The sequence below is a fragment of the Sturnus vulgaris genome, chromosome 3 (assembly GCF_052056855.1).
Source record: "Sturnus vulgaris isolate bStuVul1 chromosome 3, bStuVul1.hap1, whole genome shotgun sequence".
Classification (NCBI taxonomy): domain Eukaryota; kingdom Metazoa; phylum Chordata; class Aves; order Passeriformes; family Sturnidae; genus Sturnus; species Sturnus vulgaris.
Genome location: NC_142245.1, coordinates 71,291,259 through 71,315,121, shown reverse-complemented (window position 1 = coordinate 71,315,121; position 23,863 = coordinate 71,291,259). Strand labels below are relative to the sequence as shown.

The window sequence follows — 23,863 nt, the reverse complement described above, 5'->3', positions numbered from 1 at the left end:
TGTGAAGTTTTTCAGATAGCAGCAATATTTAGTAGAGTAAGACTCTGCTTAAAGTGTTTATTTGGAGCTGGTTCTTTGCTTGATGCATTTGTAGTTCTGTATAGTGGTAATAATTACAGCACCAGTTTCCTCCAAACCTTGCTGCCTCCTGCTGCAATATACACTATGACCAAGGCAGAGACTCTACATCTCAGTCAAACAGTGGGGAACTGGTGGAGCTGTGCACAGTGGATGGTAGACCAAAGGCCACATTTCTGCATGTTTCTCCAAACTCTTATTAGACAGGAACATCCTTTCAACTGAGCCCTAAACTAAGATAGATAAGTCCCTGTGCCAGAGTCAGGAGAGACAAGTATTCAATTTACACCCGGGAGTGGAGAAACATCAGGAGTACTTTGCTCTCTGAATATTGTAAAGCCTCCCAGGCTGCTTAATGTCCAGCTCTTGAATGGGGGACCAGGGGCACTCACGGTGCAGGGGTGTGATTTGGCAGCTCCCAGCTCTTCAGCTGTGGTACCAGTTTTACAGAGGAGTGTCCTATCTGCACCTTTTATCTTCCCTGTTGAAGCAGTACCTCCATTTTTGAGGAAGAGGAGACAGACCTGTGGCAGCTGACCTATTGCATAGGCCAACAGCTGGATTTCAGCAGGACCAGCAACACAGTGGGTGGCACATTTGAGGTGACACTGAGTAGTCCACAGAATAGAGGAAACATTAAAGAAGGTCAGGGATGTAAGCAAGGTTATTAGCTAAGTGTTTGAAATATATATTGGCAAGCAGGAGCTATCTAAGGGGCAAACACATAAGAGCCTGGAATAAACACATGGAAGTTTTGAAAAGCTGACAGTGCCACCATGAAATGGTAGGGGTGGCATGTAAATGCTTGTACATATGCCTGACGAGACATCAGTGCTAACTGGGAGTTTGCAGAGTCTGGTGAAGCCCTAAGGGATGCTTTTCAAGACAGGAGCTGTGAGTGAGAAGTTGAAAAGAGAATCACAGAATCATTAAGGTTGGAAAAGACCCTTAATGTTATCAAGTCCAAGCATCAAAATCAGGATTACAGGATTACATGGCAAAGCATACAGACTTTTGCTGTGTGCTAAGGGGCCAGGTGAGTCAGGGGCAGAGCCACATGACTGAATGCAAAAGACAGAAAAATGTGTTTCTTTCTGTTCCTTTTCTGAGTGGAAGCACCTCCATTTTTTAAGTCTCTCTTTAAGAGCTAAAGTAGTATAATTTTGTTTTTTTCTGTAATAGCAATGCACAGAGTTGAAAAAAAGGTGTAGTCTGATAAAACTTGGGGCCTGAAGTAAACTGCTGGAAACACTTAGAAGTGGATTATTTAGATTCTCAGATACCTGGCCAAAGATCTACTTTCAACTGCTCCCTGTGGAAGATGATAGTGAAGGGAGCTGGGAGGACAGAGGTGTTTTTCAGCACATTTTATCTTATTGTGGCAGAAAGGAGAACTCAGAATTGGACTTCTCAAATCCCAAGGCAAGTTTGGAAGATAAATTGTAGTCGGTTGCCTCCCATTGCCTGAAAAGATCTGTGTGCTCTGAGCTTTCTTATGAGTTTGAACAGACAGTTCCCTGGTTTTAGACATGATATATGTTATTGGAATCCCTCCAAATGACAGAGGGTTGCAGTGGGCAGTAGAGAACACAGGCATGCTGCTGTGATTTAGGAATAACTTTCTGCCAGTGTTGGGAGCAAGCTCAGAGGTGTTTGGATTAGATCCCATTTGTCAGTGAGAGCATCCCACATGGTCATGATTTCTTATTTAAAATAGAGTGGGAATCCTGGAAAAGGAAGGGTACTTCATTTGGACTATATCTGCCTAGTACTCTGTGAAACATCTTTGAAAGTAAAACTTGGAATAAAAGCCTCAAAAAAAAGGTGGCAGGAGACAAGGAAGAAATACTGTACCTGGTGCTAGACCCAAAGGCAGTGGTGATATTGTGACCTCAGACACTGACCTCTACCTGGGCTGCTGGGAATTAAAATGAATGATCCTCACCACCAGGCAGGTTTTGCTTTTTTCCTGCTTGTATGTGCCACTATCCCACCTTTTATTGCAGCCATTCATCATTGGCAGAAAGACTGGGAGATGATATTAAGGTTGTAGAATATGTCATTTGTACCAAACCTTCCCCTCATTTCTTTTCACCCTCTATTTGCCTGTTCTCCTGCCTACATTCCATTCCTGCTGGGTTTAGCCCCTCTCTCCAGACCAGTAATCCCTTGTCCCAGCTCATAAATGCTTGCTTTAATAGTATTACAGCCCCTCCATTTTCATGTGTGAATGACCCAAGTGACATGTGGCTTGTAACCAGACTAGGAAGAGATTTCTATTTTCACCCTTTAAAAGGCCACAGAAAATACAGAGAATAGGATCCTGCCTGTCTTGCAGTGGCCCCAGAAAAGCATTTATAGCTGTGCAGTAGCTTCCAAACACAGCCCATTTGAGAGAAAGCTTTACCAGCCAGACCTGGCCATTGTTTTACCTTCTCTGCATTTGTTCAAAGCTCAGAACCGTTTATATACCACAAAGATGAGAATTGAAGAAAAAGAGTATATGTAGAATTTAGCAGCTGTTTAAGTCTTATTGTTACCTTCTGTATCGATCAAATCCCTTGCCTCTTAATTGGATATTGACTGTTGTGAGGCAAATAAGGCAAGCTGTCAGAGGGGGGAGGGATGGGCACGAGGTTTATCTTAATGGTATGTTGATCATGACTAGTCTATAAAAGCCAGTGGGAGAGGAGTTCATTAAACCAGCCTGCAATTGCTTTAAAAAAATATGCTCTGAGTCAAGATGATTAATCATATATGTGACACTGCAATCAGAGAAAATCCGCATTGTTTCTCTGGTATTTACAATGCAAACGCTTGAAATACGCAAATGCATTGAAACAAATTCACTAGGGACAGCTATCCGTTTGATCTGTGAGCTTTAGGTAACCCTTAATAACATCTGATGGGGTTTTTTCTGATGTTTGTTTTGGGGTTTTTTCTTTTTTTTTTTTTCCTCCTCGGTGTTGTGTTTTGTCTCCTTGCTTCTCTGGCAGGCTCACTGGAAATGTGTGCTTGCCCTGTGCCCAAATCTGTCACCTGGGCAGGGGAACCCTTGTAGAAATGGCAGCAGTGACAAGGAATACTTGAGCTACCTGACAGTGAAACACACAGAATACTTTGGAAATTGATTTTATCTCAAAAATGATAATAATCAGGGCATGTGAAGGGAGAGGGAAAGCTTATCAACTGTGCTGGTGTGAGCTACAAAAATGGAAGCTACCGGCAAGTGTGTAGTATATTTTCATTTCTTTCCTGGCTGTATTTTAGGCTGAGTATTGAATATGTTGCAATAACTGTCAGGCACGGTCCATTAGTGTCTCTGGATCAAGCCTGTCATGAATCAGGAGGGAGATTAGCAGGATAGGCTCACATTTAGGAAGATCCTGCACAGCAGTGACTTGTTGAAAAAACGTTAAAAGGGGCAATAAACAAAATTTATTTCAAATTGTTTCAACGTTATGTGTTTGTTATTATATTTATTCTTTGACAATTTGGAAGTGGTTATAAAAAATTATGGTTAAAGGTTTGTGCAGTTTGAAAAACTGGCTTTTGAGGCAGCCACCTGAACACTTTTCACATATCACCACGGCATGAGCTGTCAGGGAGAGGGTAGCACAGTCCTGTGGAAGGCGGGAACGCTGCAGAAACTGCGTGGGTATTGGCTGATAGAGAAAGGAGAAGTCTCCAAGTCTGGAATATGAGGTTTAATGCAGAGTTTTCACTTGAGAGCATTAGTTCCCTGCTTGAGCAAGTGGATTGGGGCCGGACCACCTTGGCTTGCTTGTCCTGAGTCACTTAGCGTCTCAAACCTTCTACTCTTCCTACAAAAATTAGAGAAGTGATCCAGGGCAGTAGACACTGCTATTTTTAATTCAGTTTCTCTTTCTGGATATACTGCGAGACTGAAAGTGATCACCAGTTTTTTCTAGGTATTTTATGACCCTGGTAGGAAGGGCCATCAATGTACAGCATTGCAAACTATATAAAGAAATATATGGTATAAAAAGAAAATCTTGATTTTGCCTGGAAGGATGAGAAGTCCAGCAGGAAATCAGGGTTCTTCTACAAAGTGTATGAAACAAAACTGGCGGAAGGGGAGGAAAAGTTTTATAGAATCCAGAAAGCTGAATCAATTTTTTGGTGTAAGTTTCAAGTGCAGTAGGATGGAAGTTATTACTTTAGCAGGCACTAGAGTAGTACTGTCATTAGTATTTCCTTTTGATCCACTTATAATATTCCTTACATTATAATAGAGTTTGCAGCTTGCGTTTTAAACATAAACTGTGGAGAATTTTATAGCATGAAATCCTAAGTGAAAAATTTAATACATAAACCTGGACCATTCAGAGCCATAGCCTGTGGAAGACAAGCATTAAAAAAATCAGAAAAAAAAATCCTTAAATAACTGTTTTTCAGATTTGCAGGCACATTTGTTTGGATTTTTTAGTGTGCTTCAGTTATGCAAGAAAATGAACGTGACAGTCCTCAGTTGCTTTGACAAGGATAATTTCAGAAACACTGCCCTATCATTCCACAGTTTGGCACCTTCTCCTTCTTTGTTGTAATGCATTTTTTCTGGGTTGGCTTTTCTCAGCAAAACTGACTGTTTGTCAGGAGATTTTACATGTGTTCAGAAAGGGATGATGAAGTGGTGTGGGCTTGGGTTGGTTAGAATAGCAGGTTTGACCTGATGACTATTTGTTTTTGAAGTCAGGGAGTATTTTGTCTGTCAGCACAGTGGAGAAGTTTGCAGGATATTCAGAATTAGATATTTTCTCAGGGCTTAATCACACTGGCCGGGTGGCTGGCTCCTGAAGTCGCTTCCACACCAAACCTTCTCCTTAACATCAGGACTCGAGATGATTTTCTAATCTGGTCTGCCATTAGTGGTTTTGCATTCAGGTTTTGTATTTGCTTTTGAAATGACAACTAAAATTTGAACAAAGTTTGGAGTTTGGGTCTAGATTGATCACTGTCTGTACTGGACATGTCACAGTAAGGCAGGATCAGCTCTGAGCAAGAGCTATGACAACAGGGACCCTTGTCTTGCTGAGGATACCTGCAGGGGATTGAACCTCAGGCTCTGCTCAGGGACTTTGCAGGGACATCTTTGCTCCTTCTTGGGGACCATATAACCTCCTTCTGGGAAAGGGACTCCGCAGTTGTGGAGTCTGTATTGTAATGTATAGGAGCCAGGAGCAGCTGAGTGCCAGGGAGAGATTTCAAGGAAGTCTATGGAGAGACCTCAGGCAACAAAATGGCAACAAAACCTGTCTCCTTGCAGTATGCCCTCTTCTCAGCACCTGGAAAGAGCTGCATGCCCAGTCCCAAGGTTTGGCTTGTCACAGTGATGTTGTTCTGCTGGTTTGTATCCACTGGTGCCTTCCTCCAGCATAAACAAGGTCTCACTTCCTAGCTTAAGTAATGGGTGGAGATGTGCACGTGTGTGTGGGTACATGTGTTCGTGTGGCATGTTTGGGGAGAGGAGGCAACAAAGTCAGCAAAAGCCCTTCTGGTTTTCCTTTGCATACTTACTAAAGAAGTTACAAGAGGGCATATTCCCAGTTTCTTTTTAACTTTGTAGATCACCTCCAGTAGACAGATTGTCTCGCAGACCACTTCCCCTCCCCTTGGCGATCAAATAACATTCCTGTGGTGACTACAGCAGTTGCTTACATGGAAAAATAACATTAGGAAAGTATTTAATGTATTTTTAGCTGTCTTTAAATGCATTTTAGCAGCTGGAAACAAGGGGACTTAGTAGCACGTGACCTGCAAGCTCTCCATAGACCACCACCAAGTGTGCAGAGAGTCACTGCTGGTAAAGAGACCCCAGGCTGGAAAATGTTCAGTAGGGTGGTCACCTCTAACCTGTACTGGTCACCACCAGAGGTCAGGCTAAAGGGATAACCTCAATTTTTGTGGGATATAAATGATAACAACTTGATAAGCAACCAGCCTTTACGTCCTTTCTTTTCACTGATCTGAGTCTTGGGAGATTTTATGAAACCTCGTTTGGACATGTTTTCAAAATACCTGGTACTTCTTCAAAAACCTTGAGAAGATTTTAGAGGTTTGGAGTGGTGAAATATTACAACTGTAGAGATTAACGAATAGGGTAGAGCTGAGAGAGGCAACAAGCAAATAAATACCCCTTATTCCATCACTCTGTGATTCAGGAAGATCTTGAAATCCTTATGAAGAGAAAACCTCTCATCAAACATTAGTGGGAGCTTTTCCTGAGGGAAGACTTTCTCTGAGCTGAGGGCTTGCTCATTCCTGTATCTGCGTGGTTGCTGAACCAGGGAACATCCTCTCTGGACCATCTTCTCTGGCCCTGTTCCATTCCCAGCACAGCACCCCCACCCAGGACCCTGATGGGCTCCCCCACCACCCAGCCCACAGCAGGCATGTTCATATTTCTGGGAAAAATAAACCCGGCAGGTGGAAGTTTAGTACTATTTTTGCTATTGCTGGTACAGTGAATGTAGAGAGCATGATAATTGATTATCTGGGACAACAGAAATGCACAGGAACTAGAATTTCAAGGATTAGGGTCTCCCCAAGGACTTCCTTCGAGTTTCAGTGAAAGGAGAGATAACCTTTGTGGTGGAAACGGAAACAGAGCTTTCAGTTCCCATCTGCAGCCAGCCTCTGGAGACAATGGTATTAAGGGTGATGTGAATTTCCTCTGTTCATCGCCACGGGACAGGAGCCTCGATGCAATTATCTGCACTTCTGTAGCTATTCAGCTCCTTGCAGCTTATTCTCTGTCCTACCAGAGACATTCAGCTAATGCCTGCTGCCTTTAACATATCTGGGGGTAACATTCCTGTGTTTCATCTGTTTCAAAGGACATTTATGGAAATTAGGTGGCAGTTTTATCCCGAGTATGCAGACTAATATTCTGTCACTCTGCCTTACTCAAGTGACTGTTGCTCTTAATGTTAGGTGCTTTTGGTTAAGTGGCATTAGAGTTTTGTGGACTAAGCAGTAGGATTTTGTTGCAAATGCATTGTCCCATTTTAATGGAAGCTTTGCATTAACAAGTTCCATCTTAATAAATTATTTGGTTCAACCTGCCTTGTGACTTACACTATCATAAGATCCTGCCCTTAATATTAAAATGTAAGCACAGATTTCCTCTCCCATGGCTAAAGCTGCATAAAAAGACTTACACTGAAGCTAAGAAATCCTCTGTCTGGATCAAGATAATTTTTTGTCTGAGAATAAGGAGAAACAAATATCCACGCTCTTTGGAGAGGAGGAAATTCTGCTGTAGATTGTTCTTCCTCTGTTGTGTTAAAAAAGGAATCTTGACTTGAATATATAGTCTGTTTCCAAACTATTGGCATCTTTCACCAATATAGGCTGGCTGGCTTATGAACAAATAGCACAGTTTCTGTAGCCAAAGATATTTGTCATCATGCACTTATTAATGAGTACACATATCTCTGAACATCAAATACTGTGCTATTTTCAGAGAGATCCTTTCAGATCCTGTTTTTTTTATTTTTATTTTTATTTTTTTTATATTTTTTGTTTTTTAGTTTGGGGTTGGGTTATTTTTGTTTGCTTTATTTTTAATTTTTTTTTCCCTTAGCGTCCTGCCATTTTATTTCAAAGCTCAGCAGTAGAAAGCAGAGAAAAAAGGGACCTAGGAAAGGAGGTGCACTCATCTGTCCAGCTTCCCCACATCAGGAGCTACTCCATGCGTGTCATTCCTGGCAGATGTTTGCCTAATCTTCTCTTAAAAAACTCCAGTGATGGGGCTTTGACAGTCTCCTTAGGCAATCTGCTCCAGTGCTTTGCTGTACCTGTCATTAAGAAGAGCTTCCTGATATCCAACCTGCAATTAAAGGCCATGATTTCCCACGCAGCCCATCATCAGGCTGACCTTACAGCCAAACCACCTGCACCGAGTCAGCTGCAGTTTCCTCACTAGATCACCTTGGCCAGCGCTGCTCCTTGGGCAGTGTGCTCTGCTCTGGCAGTGGGTGGCACTGCTCTTGTCAGGGGTCCAGCCCGGTGTCCCCAGGGGCTGCTTTCCCTCTCGGATCCCATGCAGCTGACGGGAAGGTGGCTATCTGCCAGGAGAGGGTGTTGAGTTAGGAGATGCAGTGAATCCCAGGAGAGGCACTGCCACAGTGAAGTTGCAGCAGTTTTGCACTGAAAAAACTAGCACTGCTAACCATGGTTCCAGGCCTCAGAACATGAGCTGATGCCTTTTTTTTTGTCCTGGAATAAAATGTGCTGTGAGAGCAGTTGTCCCATATATTACATGTATGCAATCACATCTCGCAGTTAGTACTTACATTTTTTGATGAGAGCATTCCTATAATGATTTTAGCAATATTAAAGCATTTTTTAATAAAAAAATCAGAGCAATCACAGATTTGGCTTGGGGTTTTTTTTTTGCAGTTGTTTTCATCTGAACAATAGCATCCCATGGCAGCCAGGCCTGATGGCAGAGCTGTAGATGCCAGCTTGCTGTGAGAGAGATGCTGGGGAACCGAGGCAGTCACGAGGTGTGCAGCAGTGATTGAGAGTGGGTCAGTGTAGGCACAGATGCATCGCAATATTGCCACTGCAAGATAAATTCAGAGCTATTTTTTAATATGCTTAGAACAGTGATGAACGTTGTAAGACTGTTTCCTTCTGCAAATTATTTACAGTTAGAAGAGGGTAGTAATGAATTAATGTAAAGATACTGGAGAATTAGTCCTGACTAATAAGTGTATTTTACAATGAAAACCAGCCAGCTAAATTAGGTGTTTTGCTCCTGCCTGAGCAAATTATGGCAGTATGTAGCTAAACAGGTTTTGAGACTAGGAAATTTTAGTGACATCCAAAATTAAATAAAGCAAGATTTGGATCAGTAGGAGCAGGAGCATGTAGCTATCAGCAGGAGTGAATAACCTTGGTGTAACTGACAATTGTGGTAAGCAGGTCAAGGTCAGTGGGGTTTGTCTCTGTATTTTGACAGATGCACTCCAAGCACCCTGATATCCATTTCATTTTACAAGGTGTGTGCGTGCACCAGGATAACGCTCCAGAGGGTCACTGGCAGGTTACAATGTGCCAGCCGTCACACGCACAATGCATTTCATGGTGCCAAGATAAAATTTCAGGGGTCTGGGGGCACCAACAGTGTCCAGAGCCCCACACAACACCTGTGCCCCACCAGTGTCTCCCTAGCTGTCCATCACTGAGCATCCCATTGGCATCTGTTTCCCCGAGCTGACAGGTCTGTTTCTATTTGTGCAAGGCATTTTTAAGGCATTCATGCCCTGATTGTCTTCTAGATGACCTGGGAGAGCTTCAGTGGGTTGCCCATATTCCTTCAAGGAGGAAAGGACAAAGCTTGTTTTCAAAATGAGAATTTTGAGGTGTTTTTTTTTTTAGAAAACCCGGTCAGGTTTGAACATTGTATTCCATGCAGCATGGAGGTAGATCTATTGTGTAAGAGAGGTTTCAGTTTCAAATTAATAATTAGAAGAATACATTTAAACCTTTGTCAATATAGAAATGACTTCAGATGTTCAGGAATCCTCTTCTGGTTTTAAAGCAAAATTTTAAATATTTTTTTACCCCACAACTATTGAGAGCATTGAGAGAAAATACTATAAACTGCTAGGAAACATACAGAATAAAATTCTTTCCTACTTCCCAGTTCTTGTAATAATCATCAATTTTAGGTACTTCCCAAAAAACACCTTTGGGCAAATTTTGTACTGTTAAAAATGGCATTTTCTGTTGGGCAAACTGTGTTCATGCCCCATGCTGACAAGCAGAGACCCGAGTCAAACATGGAGCTTTCGCCGAGGGGCAGACCCTGCGTGTTTTCCTAAAAATCCACAGTGCTGTTAGCCCACGTCTCCCCTTTCCCAGCCCGTGTCCTCGGGGCGAGGCAGGAGCCTGTTTGAGGACAAACGCATGGCAGAGCCTGCAAGGTGTAAATATCTTTCAGAAATGCCAGTGCTGGAGGGCTGGGTGCCGGGCGCTGCCACTCCGGGCAGCTCTGGCGAGCGCTGTGCCAGCCCTGCCGCAGCACCAAGGTGTGCCCTTGGGGTGGCACCTGCGCATCCCTGGACACCTGCCCCGGGAAGGCACAGGAGGGATGGGCGGCAGGGCTGCCTGCTCCTCACCCCGCTGCCCCTGCCCGCAGCCCTCGCCCCCGCTGCGGTCACCCTGCCCCTGCCCTCCTCCTCCTCTCCCCGGCTTCTTTGGGCAGGGGCTGATTTAAATAGGTTGGCAGGGAGCCAGGAGCTCATCATTTTAATGCAGTGTAAAATGGAATGTGCATAATTATATGCAAGCCATATGTGAGGGAGACAGCTCAGCTGTGAATTTTGGGAGGCTGTGAGAGGGAGAGAGTGAACAGTCAGGAATCAGATGAGATGGAGCGGAACGGAGTGCAAGTGTCACTCAAATGAACAGTGTAATGAGCGTATTGCTGACACTCCTCCTTTCACCTGCTTCTCCCTTTTGCTTTAACTCAAAAGCAGAAAACGCTCGAGATGAGAAGGGAAAAATACTATATGCAAGCAGGATTGCTAATGGGCTCTGGTAATGTCTCCATTTAAAACTCAGCTTTCTTAATTAACAGTGTAGTAACAAATAACCAGTAACTTTTAATGCATCTTCGTCATTAAATATTTTGACCGCATTTGACTGAAGGATCATTGTTCTCACTAGATGATTGCTCCTTTCAAAGCTTTACTTAAACATGGAGGGGGAATCCATTTATTTGTAATAGTATTACATGTAGATTATGAGTATGAAAACTTTTTTTTTTTTTTTTGGCCTTACTGTTAAACTGAAAATACAAGTACATTATCTAGGGATTGCTGAAGCATGTCTAAAAGTTTAAACAAGTACATATGTAATGTAATCCTGAAAAATGCAATGGAGTAAATTGAAACCCTGAGTTACTCAGTTTCCAGCTCAAATATTTCATTTTGGTTTTGTCTTTTGTTGTTTTAATTATTACTCCACAATGGATTTGCATGTTCAATCTAAGCTATGTAAGAAAACGGCATCCCAAGTTCTCATATCTAAAAGGTGTACTGACTATTTAAAGAAACTTTTTAATAATGTTGTATTTTGGGATTCCCGTCTGTTTTAATGATCTGAGCTGTTATGCTTTTAGCTATTTTTTTCCTTCCATTATTTGTAAGTCCCTAAATAGGCCATTATATTTCCCTTCAGGCTAGAGATGAAGATGGACATGCTGAAAATTTTCCCCAGCAGCACTATGCTAAGGAAACTCCAAGACTTGCCTTCAAGAATAACTGCGAACTACTTGTAAGAATAACATACTTACAACAAGTCTAGATTGTTACTTTAGCACAGTGAAAACCGTTTTTTTTAAAGGCTTTTGTTCATTATGACATACATTATGAAATATGCTAGGGTTTGTTTTTTTCTTTTTCTTTTTTTTTTTTTTTTTTACTGTTTTAGCGTTCTAATGCTAGTTCTGCTATCCGTGAACAGTTTAAGATCTCAAATTGCTTGAAAAATATCATATATTTGATGTCAGCACGTGAATGGCCTTGTCTTACTACCTTGTCTTGCCCTGGTAAATCAGGGAGAGCCCTGCAGGGAGTGGCTGGTGATGCATGGAAAGCTCCCCCCCTTTTCCCCAAAGCACCCCAAAGCTCACTCTCCCATCCACCTTTCAGCTCTGCCTTGTTTTCGGGTGGCGGCGCTGCATTTTGTTCTGCTAACAGGCAATCCTCCTTCCAGAGCTCACCTATTGCTCCCCTTCATAGCTGCATGCGATCCAAAGCAACCTCTCCTTTCCTCTCCATTCCCCTCCTCTCCATTCCTCTCCTCTGCTGCAGGGAAAGAGCAAAAGCCAGGAAAGCACATACAGGGAGCCTGGAGTGTTTACAAGCCATAAGAGAGATGATATCAGCTGTGAAAGAATCTCTGTTCCAAGGCAGGGTTAATTCGCTGTTCATTTTAGCATTTGCAGCTAGACAAGATTAAAAGCAAGCAGGAATGCCTATTATATTTCTATTAAATGAATCTGTTGGGACCTAATGTTCTTGATTAGCTTGTGAAAATGAGTGCTCCACCATGAGTTTTTCTGTTTGCCTAAAGTAAACAGAGGATGAATTGTCATACATTTAAAGGAGATTCATGCATGGCTTTTGAAAAGGGAGGTTTAGATACACGGGTAGATCTCTCCCTTGCATTTGCCTTTCTTCTCATCTGTGCTTAAGTAAAATGTATCATTTGGCTAAATGGAAGTGTTTATGGAGAGTCAGTACACGGGGTTTTACTTTGAAACAACATTTCTTTTTTTGTGGCTGTAACCAGAGAAGAGGCGGGTGGCAAGCGGAGGAGCAAGCTGTGTTTTATCTGCATTAAAGCCCGTGCCTGCCCCCCCAGGATTCGAGGCCAAGCGCTGCCCTTGGTGCCCCAGGTGCAGCAGGCAGTGAAAGCCGAGCTGATGGGCTGATAACCCAGGGCTGGAGTTGGCCTCCAGGTTCAGTCTGCTGGCCACAGGAGCCCACACCAGGAAGCAGCAGCCCAGGGCTGGTGGCTCATCCCTGCTCCCCGCACTGGCCAGAGCACAGAGCATCTTGGCCACACCTGCACTACTGGGCCTGCACTCTCCTACCCCACAGGTGTGCTGAGCCAGCCCTTGGTTAGTAAAGACAATGCTTTTTACAGCCACAGGTGTCACTTAGAAGGTTTGGTTTGTTACCAGTGTAATTCTCTCCACCGAAAGCAAGGTGACCTGTGAGATCTGCTCTCGGTCCCTCTTAAACCCTTTGTGAAGTTCCTGGTGGTTTCAGGGATAGCAGTGTTACATCCTAAGGAGAGGAAACTAGACAAACACAAAAAGCAGTTCCCTGGTGTACTCTTAATTCCTGTGCCAAATAAATGAAGCTCTTTCTTCAAGGCCATGATTAATTACTGTGCTGCTAATCAGGCCTGACAAACCATCACAGCACACCAAGATGCTCCCAAAGTCAGTAGGGCTTCTTGGTGCTGGAGAAACTTAGTAATAGAGACAACATTATATAAGTCATGTAATATTTCCATTGAAAATCTGTTTTATATTTAGTGCAAGCCATCAACGAACCAATTAACCCACTTTGTGCTATTAAAATCAAGCATTCCTTTAATGCCCAGTTGCTTATTCCTCTATTAATACACATTTAAGTTTTTGCTTTATTATATCACCACTGTGTCTGGCAAAAGCTCAAGTCATCAAAGTTAGTCTTTCATGTGCTTTTTTGGACAAGTTTCAATTCTTGTTTAAGGAAGTAATAAAAGCAATTTGTTATAGTTTTATTTTTCCTATGCTATTGGAAACAAAATTGGCAGGGATATAATCTGTACTCAATTTGTATGTGGAAAAAAATAGTAGGCAAATAATGAATATGTACCTCTACTATCTTTAAATATGTGTTTTAGGAACTTGCAGTGAAAATATGATGTTGAGCCTAGGTGTGGGTGGTGGGGGAACTAGTGTTATTTGTTGAAGATTCTATGTGTTTCATGGAGAGGTAGTGTTATTCCTTCTATATTTTACTTTATGGAAACAATGCTATATTAAAATGGGCTCATATTTCAAAGGCTAATTTCACTGGAACTGGCCATCAAGAAACCTTCTTTCTCTTACAGGCTAGTCAGTATTCCTTGAGAGACAGAAAAAAAATACAAACATGAAAGAAAGAAGTGGGGATAGCTGATCCTCTAAAGAAGTATTTTTCCAATGGTGAAAACTTACCCAGAATCTAACAGCACAAGTCAGATGCTGGCTGAGTGAAAAGATGAGATTTTTTTTAAACAAAAGAGAAACTGAAACTTGTTTATGCTTTTGAGAATGAGGGAATCCTTGGAGTTTTCTGAAGGTAGTTCAGAGTAAATAGAGTAATAGTCTGTCAGGTGAAATTGGAGGCTTCAGCTCAAAAACGCTTTCTTTGCTTTAGGGTTTAGCTGCCATTTTCCAGTGAGGTTTGTTTCGGCAAGGGCAGGCTCCTCTGTTTGGGAAATGCTCATGCTGGGAGAGTGCTGCCAGCCAGGATCCAGGGCTGGGCTGCTGCTGCTGGGTCTGCGTGCCAGGGCTCTCCCGCAGGAGCCAGGCTACACTGGCTGAATGTTAACATCCCAGGTCACAGGCACACACAGCAAGCTTTAACTCTTCGATACTTGGAGAGATTTTAAAGCATGGTGACATGGAGTATTACAAAAGTAACATGGAGTATTAAAAATTGTATTCTTTCTTCATTGCTTACACACCACAAGAGCAGATAATTTGATGAAGTACAACTCAGGTTTTCTGTTTGTTTTTTGTCTTTTTTGAATGCGAGCAAGTTTGATTGGAAATAGAAGGAAGAAAGGTATAATTTAGGCAGAGGAAACCCCTGAAGTATGTTCAGTAGTTCTGGTCATTAAGAAAAGCAGTGGCAATTCAATATTTTGGTTAGTATAGAAAGCCATTTTGCAGTTATAGGATTAGAACAGGGTACTCATTTCCCAAGCTAAATCCGTATGTGTTGCGTCCCAGGATTTGTTGTAGGGCACAAAAACCAAAGTGGTTAAGATGCTCTAATCAATGTGCACATCAGATTTTCCTTGTGGACTCTACAGTATTTTTAAGAATCATGTTTAGTAAAGTTTAACTATCCATGATAAATATTGGGAACTACATAAAAGAAATCTATTTTTAAAGAGCCAGATCAGCATGCTGTCTTGGCCAGCCATCCATTCTTCTCCCATAGGCACTGCCTTGGGATTTTAATTTCTTATTCCATGAGTGGCTGGAAGCTTTTCTTTCAGGCACATCTCTTTGTTTCCAGAAGGAAAAGGCAGAATTTAGTCCCTGCTGTAAGCTGATTGTCACGAAACAGTACAGTCCAGCTAATAGTGGATGTGGGGAGAAAGATGGGATTAAGTGCCGAGAAAGGGGAGGCTGGAGTGAAAAGGCCAGCAAGAAGCCCACAGCCCCAGCTCTAGCCGGATGAAATTCCTGAGCCATTGCCTAGAGAAAGGAAAAATCCATCTGGCACCTACCCAGGTTAGTCAGGGTAGGAAGAGTCATGCTTGGTTGCCTTTTAACAAAAGTGGGAAAGAAAAACCAGCAGTTCGTCCTTCCTCCCCCCATTTGCTCAGAATATTGTGTCAAGGTTTCAGATTGGCATGCTGCTGTATGAGGTAAGGAGGGTTTGATGGGTTAAGGAAATTAAACATCAGGTTGCTTTCCAGATCATTTGTTTATGGAGATGATGTGAGTACCACCCACTGCTATGGGATTATATGCAAAGCAAGCAAATAACCAAACAAAACATAAATATCCTGAAAAAAAATTCATTTCCAGTCCTACACCTGGTTGAATCCATGCTTTTCCTGCAGTAAAATAATGATCTTTTCATCTTGAAAATCAAAAAGTCTGTTCCTAGTAGTTCTGCTCTGAGAGGATAAATTTGTTAATGCAGTATGAGATGAATTATAAGTCCTGGTGCTTGGAAGCTATTATGTAAAAGACTCAAAATAAAACATGCTTGCTATTGGATTTAATGCAAACTCACCTACGGCCAGTTATCTTTAATCATTGACAAAAAGAGGCAGAGGAAACTCTGAAAACACATCTACAATGGAAACATGAAATGCAAAATGTTCTCTTATGAGCAAAAGGCCTTTGGGGAGGCTATGGCAAAGCTGTGGTGAGCCAGAGCTACAGCTAATGCTTTGCTTGAAGTCTTGTCACTGTGCTCTGCTGTTCCAGCACTAGAGGCAGAGTCAGGACAAATGGCACCTGTGGGGCACCCAGACAGGGCAGTGGGGGTGCAGGCAGGTTAACTTCAGAATTATGGCACTGGAGTGTGGGAAAGATTTCATACCTACTAGACTGACATTAAAAAGTACTGAGAGTGTTTGTGATCAGATGAGGCCTATAGGTTTTGCTGTTGTAGATGAGTTAAATGTAAATATGCATATTGCTATCCTTTGAAGGCCATGAGAGTTTTGGTTTCAGAAAATGAGGCTTAAATTCATTTTTTTAAGGTGCCTGACCTGCTTACTGTGCCCCAGTGTCAAGCAAAACCATTCCCTGTTAGTGGGAGTAGAAGAAAATACTTCTTCTCAGCAGTAGAAGAAAATAACTCTCAGTTCGTTTAAAATTCCAGTGCCTTCGAAAAAGGACTGAATTAGGGAGAAATAGCTTTGCTCATTCGGTCTCTTGCCTTTCCACCCTCTTTGTCTCCCCTGCTGTCTCCTTATTCCTAGCAGAGTGGAGAGAGAGGAAGAAGTGCACTTCTCCTTGTGCTTTTCCTGGCTCTTCCTTCACCCTTGTGGATGCAAAGCAGCAGAGGGAGAGGGAGAGCACTTCCTTCATTCTGGCCACAGACTGGGGAGGCACGGGGCTTTCAGCCTGAAGGCTGGAGCAGGAGTGCTGCCCAGCAGCTCTGAGGGGTGCAGGGCCACATCTAGCCTGTCAGGTACAATCCTATGGTCAGGAGGCGACTCTGCCACCTTGGAGAGGCAGGAAGGGAGAGGGGGAAGAGACCCGTGACACCTTGTGGAGTTCCAGATTGTAGAGCTACTGAGCCTGATGAGAGTCTAAAACCTCCACAGCCATGTTTAAATGCTGTTTCAGCGTCAGTCGATGTTTGTCTCACTGCTGGTGCAGTTTTTTGGTGGTTTTCTGATGGATTTCATCAGTTCCTTGCTCAGTTTGCCATCACAATCTGAGGGCAACTGGTACTACTGCATCAGTTGCCTGTGGCATACACAGTGATTCAAGCAGATGACTGTGCAAAACCCCTAGGAGCCATCAGAGAGCCCACTGCTGGTGTCAGGGACTTTGAATCTGGCACAGAGAGCTGTCAGAGTGGTGGTTATGGCCCTGGAACAAAAATATGGAGAAAAGCAATTGTAGCAGTGAATTGATACTGATGCTCTTAAAACCTCAGTAATCTTGGCCACATGAAATTCAACCTTTCTTGTGACTGAAATAACAAAGACGCTTAGGTCATATGGCAGATTAATCGCTTGTAGTGTTTCATTTTTAAAAACTAAATTGTCCATGAGCAATGGCAGAATATTTTGAAATGAAACTCCCCAAAACCCCACTGAAAACCTTGCACTCTGTTTCTTTTCAAGTAAGGGCAACAAACCAGGAAAAATTATTCTGAATGGCTTTTTGTCCTTGATTGCCGCCAGGCTGAATGAAGGGCTGAGTGGTGCTCGACTTCTGTGCATGTTCCTGTTGAAGCACAGGAGTGCTGCGTAAATGCACAGAAAAAGGGCAGCACTGAGTCCCCGGGGATGTGCTGCCCTGGGGAGAGAGAGCCCTGACACCCAGCTCCAGCTGATCCTCCCTGCCAGCACAGGTAGCACATGGGGCACCAGTGCCTTGGCATCTGTGCCGCGATTGGGATCTCGTTGGGATAACACAGGGATAACAGGATAACACAGAGCTGCAGCCTGCCAGCCACGCCGCCACACGCTGTCCCCAGGAAATGACAGTCTCTGTGCCTGTCTGCACAGATCTATTTACTGGCTTAGAACAAATGCAGCCACTGTCTTGCCCGGCACACAGGCTGTGTCCTTCTTGGCCCTGCTTTTTAATAATATGTTTTTCTATCCCACAATGGAAGTGAAGCCATTCCTCATGGTATGACAGCATGGACTGGATCTGGGAGGTTTTCTGGGCTGCAAGAGACCTTCTAAGGGGTCTTGAGAGATTTCCTTGGTCTTTCAGCCTTCTGCTCCCCTTCTCCTGTCCTGCACTATCATGCTGGACATGCTGTTAAGGTATTAAACTTTTATTTCTTAACTCACACCATGTTTAAGACTCCACAACCTCTAATCCAAAGCCCAGTGAAATCAGTAGGATCCCTCCTGTTCACTTGAGGTGGATTCTGAATGACACTTTATGTTCTGTAAACAAAAACAGATGAATGACTGCTTTGAGACATCTTCCTCCTGTCTGACCAAAAACTGCAGTAGGCCAGCTAACAGCTAATTTACAGTGTAGAAAACATGATTTTTATTAATAATATCTAAGCTGAAGGCTGACATCAGAGAGCTATTGTAGGAGCTAATGGAAAACAAAGCCCTGTCTTGGCAAGTCTGAGGTAGCAGACTTTCTACTGGAAATAAGACCCAAACCTCACTCGTTTTACACCCAGGGTTAGGGAGTGACCAGGACTTGCAGCACTAAGGAGGGCAAGGCTCGGCCAGTTCCCAGCAACATAAAAAATACAAGGTATAAAATTCACAAGAGCATGAGGAATGGGAAGAAGGAAGGCAAGGAAGGGAATAAAAGGAAAAAAATCTTCCCCATGACCAGGGATGTGGCTTCCTCCTCAAGCAGGCTGGTACCACCAGGAGCTCTACATAATCCCCTTTTTTTCAATCCAGTGAGCCAAATTAAGGAGGATGATTTGAATTAAAGAGGATGATTCAGGGCCCTAAAGAGAGGGACTAAAAAGTGTGACACTGAGAGGGGTGGGCAGCATGGGAAGAGGGGCAATGGGAATGGGACAAATTTGGGAAACCATGGCTACAGGCAGTGAGTGTTTGGCCTCCTGGAGCCAAGAGTGAGTCATATCTCCTTTGCCACTACACCCAGTTACATATAGGTGACAACTTTGCCCTAGTGCCTCTAATTTAGCATTTTCCTTTATCCCAATACAGGAGCATTATTTTAGGATGAGGCATTTGATACTGTGTGAGCACAAGCCTGCCTTTCCTCAAAAGGAGGCATGTTTTTTAGTTTTTAATATGACTGTTATTATTATTTTGGAAGAGAAGCAAAATGCATTTGTTAAAAAGGAAAATCATTAAAATCCCATTACAGCTCCAAATCTGTCATCTTCCTTCCCAGGACAAGCATTAAAATTTTCATTAATAAATCTGCACTTAGTGATGACCTCTGAATAATTTCTCTAACCTTAATTTCTCCTTACTGCAATACTGTGTTGTATTACTCTGGTTTTACTCTTTACTTTCCTTATTTGATATGTTTACTGAAGTTATAATTTTCATATTAAACATGTTGTCATTGAAAAATTGATTTTTCTTTAGTATTAAAAAAAGGTGCCCCACAATCTTTTTATTTACCACAAATTTAACCATGTAAAAAGTTAAGAAACTACTAGATGAAAATGCATTTGTTTATTAGCAGACTACGTCTTAATAACGATTTAAAAAAATGTTGAAGTGAAAAAGCCTTGAAAAAATTGTCAGCCATTCCCCTACCTAAATCTCTATAAATCTAAAAAAAAAAAAAAAAAAAAAAAAAAAAAAAAAAAAAAAAAGAGATTCATGTCTCTTGGAAAGAAAACCAGGTAAGAATTGTGGCTTAGCTTTAGGAAACTGGTGTTCATAACCTGTGTCAGGCACAGCATCTCCAGCCAGGCAAAGGAAGGGATTGTCCCACTCTGCTCTGCTTTGGTGCAGTCTCTCGAGTCCTGTGTGCAGTTTTGGGCACCACAGTATAAGGAAGACATTAAACTGTGGGAGATTTGCTTAAAGGAGAGCAGCAAAGATGGTGAATGGCCTTGGGGGGAAGCTGTGTGAGGAGCAGCTGAGGTCACTTGGTCTGTTCAGCCTGGAGGAGACTGAGGAGAAATCTCATTGCAGTCTACAACATCCTCGTGATGGGAAGAGGAGGGGCAGACACTGATCCCTCTGTGGTGACCAGTGACAGGACCTGAAGGAATGGCCTGAAGTCGTGCCAGGGGAGGTTTAGGTTTGATATCAGGAAAAGGTTCACCCCCCCAGAGGATGGCTGGGCACAGGAACAGTCTCCCCAAGAAAGTAGTCACAGCACCAGCCTGGCAGAGACCAAGAACCATTTGGACAATGCTCTCTGTGTTTTCTGGAGTGGTCCTGTGCAGGACCCGAGTTGGACTTGATGTTCCTTGTGGGCCTTTACAACTCATCTTATTCTGTGATTCTGTGAAATAAAATTCAGACAGTTTTATAGAATGTTAAAGAATAAAGATATATCTTGTTCCTAAGGAAGTGAAGTGTGATAAATTAAATTTCACTGGAATTCCTTCCATATAAATTGGAAATAAAATTTCCCAAGTCGTCACCCAAAGCTATAAATATTTTCTTCCTGGACTCTGTGCAGGAGATGCAGATGACTCAGTAGGGTACTGTGGGATACCCTGGCAGCTACCTGGGGGGAACCATCCCTTGCAACACATCTCACCACCACCACACCTGCAGTACAGGGTCAGGCCATAAAACTGCCTTTGGTGCCCAGGGACTCAGGTCCTTTTTCTCCTCTGACCTCTCAGTCATGCAAGGTGTTAATTAGGATAGGTTTTATCAGGTCTCAACAGGTGCCTACATTAACGAGTGTGACTTTTTGTAATGGTGCAGTTGGTTTATGTCTCATCTTGGAGCATGTGTTTTCTTCCCCATTGAAAAGCGTTTGAAGGCTTTGATCCCTTGTAGAGCCAACATACAGCAGTAAGAGAGTAGGGTTTTGAAAATCAGGAGATGGTACTCTTTTTATTTGTCAGTTAAGATCCAGCCAGTGGGAAGGAGGGTTGAGAAAAGCTTGGCCACCATTCAATTAGACTGCAGGGAGGTTTGGGGGTGCTCTGGGATATTAATTGTCTGATTCCATCTCGTTGGGAATCCCTGGGACTGCGCAGAGCTTCCAGGAATGACATCCCAAGAAGGAAGATTAGTGCCACACAGTTATCTGAAGATCTGAATGCTAGGAGCACATATCTCACAGCTCGCTGTCTGTGGCAGACACTTTTTTTTACATCTCAGCAGTGACATGTATTATATTGCTTTTGGGATGGGAAGAAAAACCCAAAATATAAATCCTGCATTTTATTATAGAGTTAATACCAACAATTACATAAAATCTAATGAATTTCAGTTCTCACTTAATTGCTTCTGAGTAGTTCACTTAACTTATTATAAAGAAGCAAGGACATATTCATTTAACAAGCAGCAGCAGCCTTGGCCTAGCATCTGCCTACATTCTCTTTTCAATTAATCAATTATAGTCCAATGGTGTGTAATTACACATTAAAAAAGTTATTGGATATCACAGCATGGCTGTCCCAGGGGGCTCATGAATACACTAATATAACACACCTGTAATGACCTGTTCTCATATCTGCAAATTGCTCCCATTTCTCTCTCTCTCTCTCTCTCTCGTTGCTAAATGAAGATGAGAGCAATTACCATTAACTTTTTGAGTCACATCTAGTCAATGAGAGAGAAAAAAAGATCCCTACCAGCATTCATAATAAATCCGTCTGTTGGTACTCAGAATTTTAACTGTACCAGGCATCAGGCTGGAAGGCAGCAAATGTGTATCAGGATTGTAAAGGGTTTTGGGGATCCCAGGTTCATTCTGAGCACATGCTACACCTGTAGACAAGAGAAACAGGCAAACAGGGAGGTCTCATCAGATCACATCCAGGCATAATTAATTTACCTCTCTTGGTTTGAATCAAGCCAAACTCTGGAACTGATCCCTATGCAGTGGGTCTTAAGTCTTTGCATAGCAACTAAGCCGTGTTGCTGTTGTGTTGGGTTTTTCTCTGAATGCGAGAAAGAACAAAATTTACTATGTAATGGCAGAAAAGCTTTGGTTGTGTGAGAGGATATGGGCACCAGTGCTCTCTTATTAATGCATAACAAATGAAAACAAGGAGAGACTCTTAATCTGCATAATGGACGCTGACAGATTCTAAATTGGTGATTCAGTCAACTAAAGGGTTCGAAAATGCTCTGTGGAAGCGAGCTTTTGATAGCTCCATAAGTCAAATGGGGGTTGATATCTATCAGTGTTTTTATAAATGTTTTCTTGCACAGTGTGATTTTGATGTGCTGTTGTCTCTCACCCTGGGAAGAAGTGTCTGTTTCCCTCCAAGAAGTTTTCTTGTTCTTGCTTTCATTTGCAGACTGAGGTCTTTCAGATGGGTATACATGCAGATAAAAGCACATCAGTATTTTCAGCACAGCTTTTTGCTTGTAGTAATCTGAAATATTCCTATGCTATACACCTTTCACCAGTCTAGCCCTAACAATTGCAGTGAAATCTTCATCACGCCCGAGGTTTCTTCTCTGTCTGAAAACGATGCACATCTCTTTGTGCTTGATGTCTTGCAGGATAACAGGATAATCCTGTGGGATTCAGGTGATCAGATGTTTTTTCTCAGTTGCATTCACAGTAAGGTGATGAATGTTTCAGTCTGAACTTCAGCTAGGTCTACATTTCACTCTGGTTTTCACCAGTGCCACATTTCTTCCCAGTTCCACAGCACCCTTTGGTGCACACCATTCATATGTCTGGCTGTGGCATCTCAGTATTTGGCATCCAGGCTGGATTCTCTCTCTAGATCCTGTAGTGAACAGAGGAAGGCAAGCACTTGTAGAGTGGGATTTACTCAAAATAATTAGGTGTTGATTTAAGATTGGTTAAACCAAAGTTTAGACGTGCCTGTATCTGCTCATTAACTGGATAAATACCTTCCATATGATACCTACATTTTAGTTACTACAGTCAATGGCTGAACTGCATATTCCTGCATGTGTCCAACATCAGTCTTGCAGGTAGAGCCATTCAGAGGGACTGCTTGAAGTTAGGTATCTGCTAGCTTTATGTTTAGATGTCTAGTCTCCAGCTTTGAAATGGGGATGCTGTTATTTAATTGCCTTTGCTTGCAATTTGAGTTTGAGATTAAAACTCTGGAAGCGCAAAATGGTATCTCTTATTTAATGTTGTGTTATACTCCAAATAGTAAACAACGGCATACTTGGTATTTATTATGAATTATTATCTGATGCAGGAGAAAACAGATTCCAAGATTTACTTATAGGCATTTAAAAACAATTTGACTGCACAGACATGGTAACTGAAGTAAGCAGAGCTGTGTGTGGATTCCACAAAGTGATCTAAGTGTGTGTGTGTGCACAGTGTTCTCAAATTCTGCTCAATGCACAACTTTGTTTATGCTTGGGACCAAAATTACATTTTGTTCCTTTTTATTTTTTTTTAACCAGCATCTGAATAATCAGCTAAAATGTTTTAAACAGATAAAGGAACCCAGTTATAGTCTAGAGCTTTAATATACAATACAATATTCAATTGTACAGGCTGGTTAAGTATGGAACCTAAAATACCTGTCAGTTGCCTCTCCAGCAGTGTATTTTCTGTATGTCTGATGGGGAGGAGGGTAGTATTTCACTCAGTTTTAAGAATTTGTTTTAGCTGTATTCTCCACAAGAAGCTGTAACTCTTTGCATGTCACTTTCCTAATTGAGCTATAAACTCTATATTGTACTAATACATTTTATTATGAGGAATAAACATACCTCTTCTAGACAGGCAGAGGAATAATTGACCACCTGTGGCCTGTCCCAAATGAACATTACTGCACATGACACTGAAATTAATGCCTCTTTAGTCGAGATGCCAAGCAGTCATTTTCTGAGAGTTTTTTAGTGGTTGGGAAGGTAACACATCCCAGTACATTTCTGCTTCATAACAACATAGATTCCTGACTGCCAAGGGTAGAAGCACTTGGTGCTCACCTGGCTACTGCCCCCCCGGCCCCCCTCATCTTTGGTGTTCAAACAGCAGCTTCATTTGTTCAAAACACTAAGCAAAGGACCAGGTTCTGGCCCTAGCTAGGGATGCCTTTTCATCACTCTGGCAATAGAAAGAAGCCTCAAAAGTTGGTGTGTATGAAATGTACTTAGGTGGCCCCTTTCAGCTGCCAGAGTGGTGTAATGAATTCTCAAAGTAGATGAGAATCTGTTCCAAACAAAG

The 23,863-nt window shown here is 42.4% G+C and overlaps 1 protein-coding gene across 2 annotated transcripts in view; it reads left to right on the top strand.

The window, feature by feature from the left end:
- Nucleotides 1–23,863, top strand: part of SOBP (sine oculis binding protein homolog) — a 113,594-nt gene that overhangs the window by 51,635 nt on the left and 38,096 nt on the right. The window contains exon 5 of one of the 2 annotated variants that reach the window (XM_088161940.1): nt 11,293–11,388. The exons of the other annotated variant lie outside the window; for it this stretch is intronic. Within the exon in view, the coding sequence (XP_088018066.1) occupies nt 11,293–11,388 (96 nt within the window). The remainder of the gene's footprint in view (nt 1–11,292; nt 11,389–23,863) is intronic. 2 annotated transcript variants of the gene reach the window in all.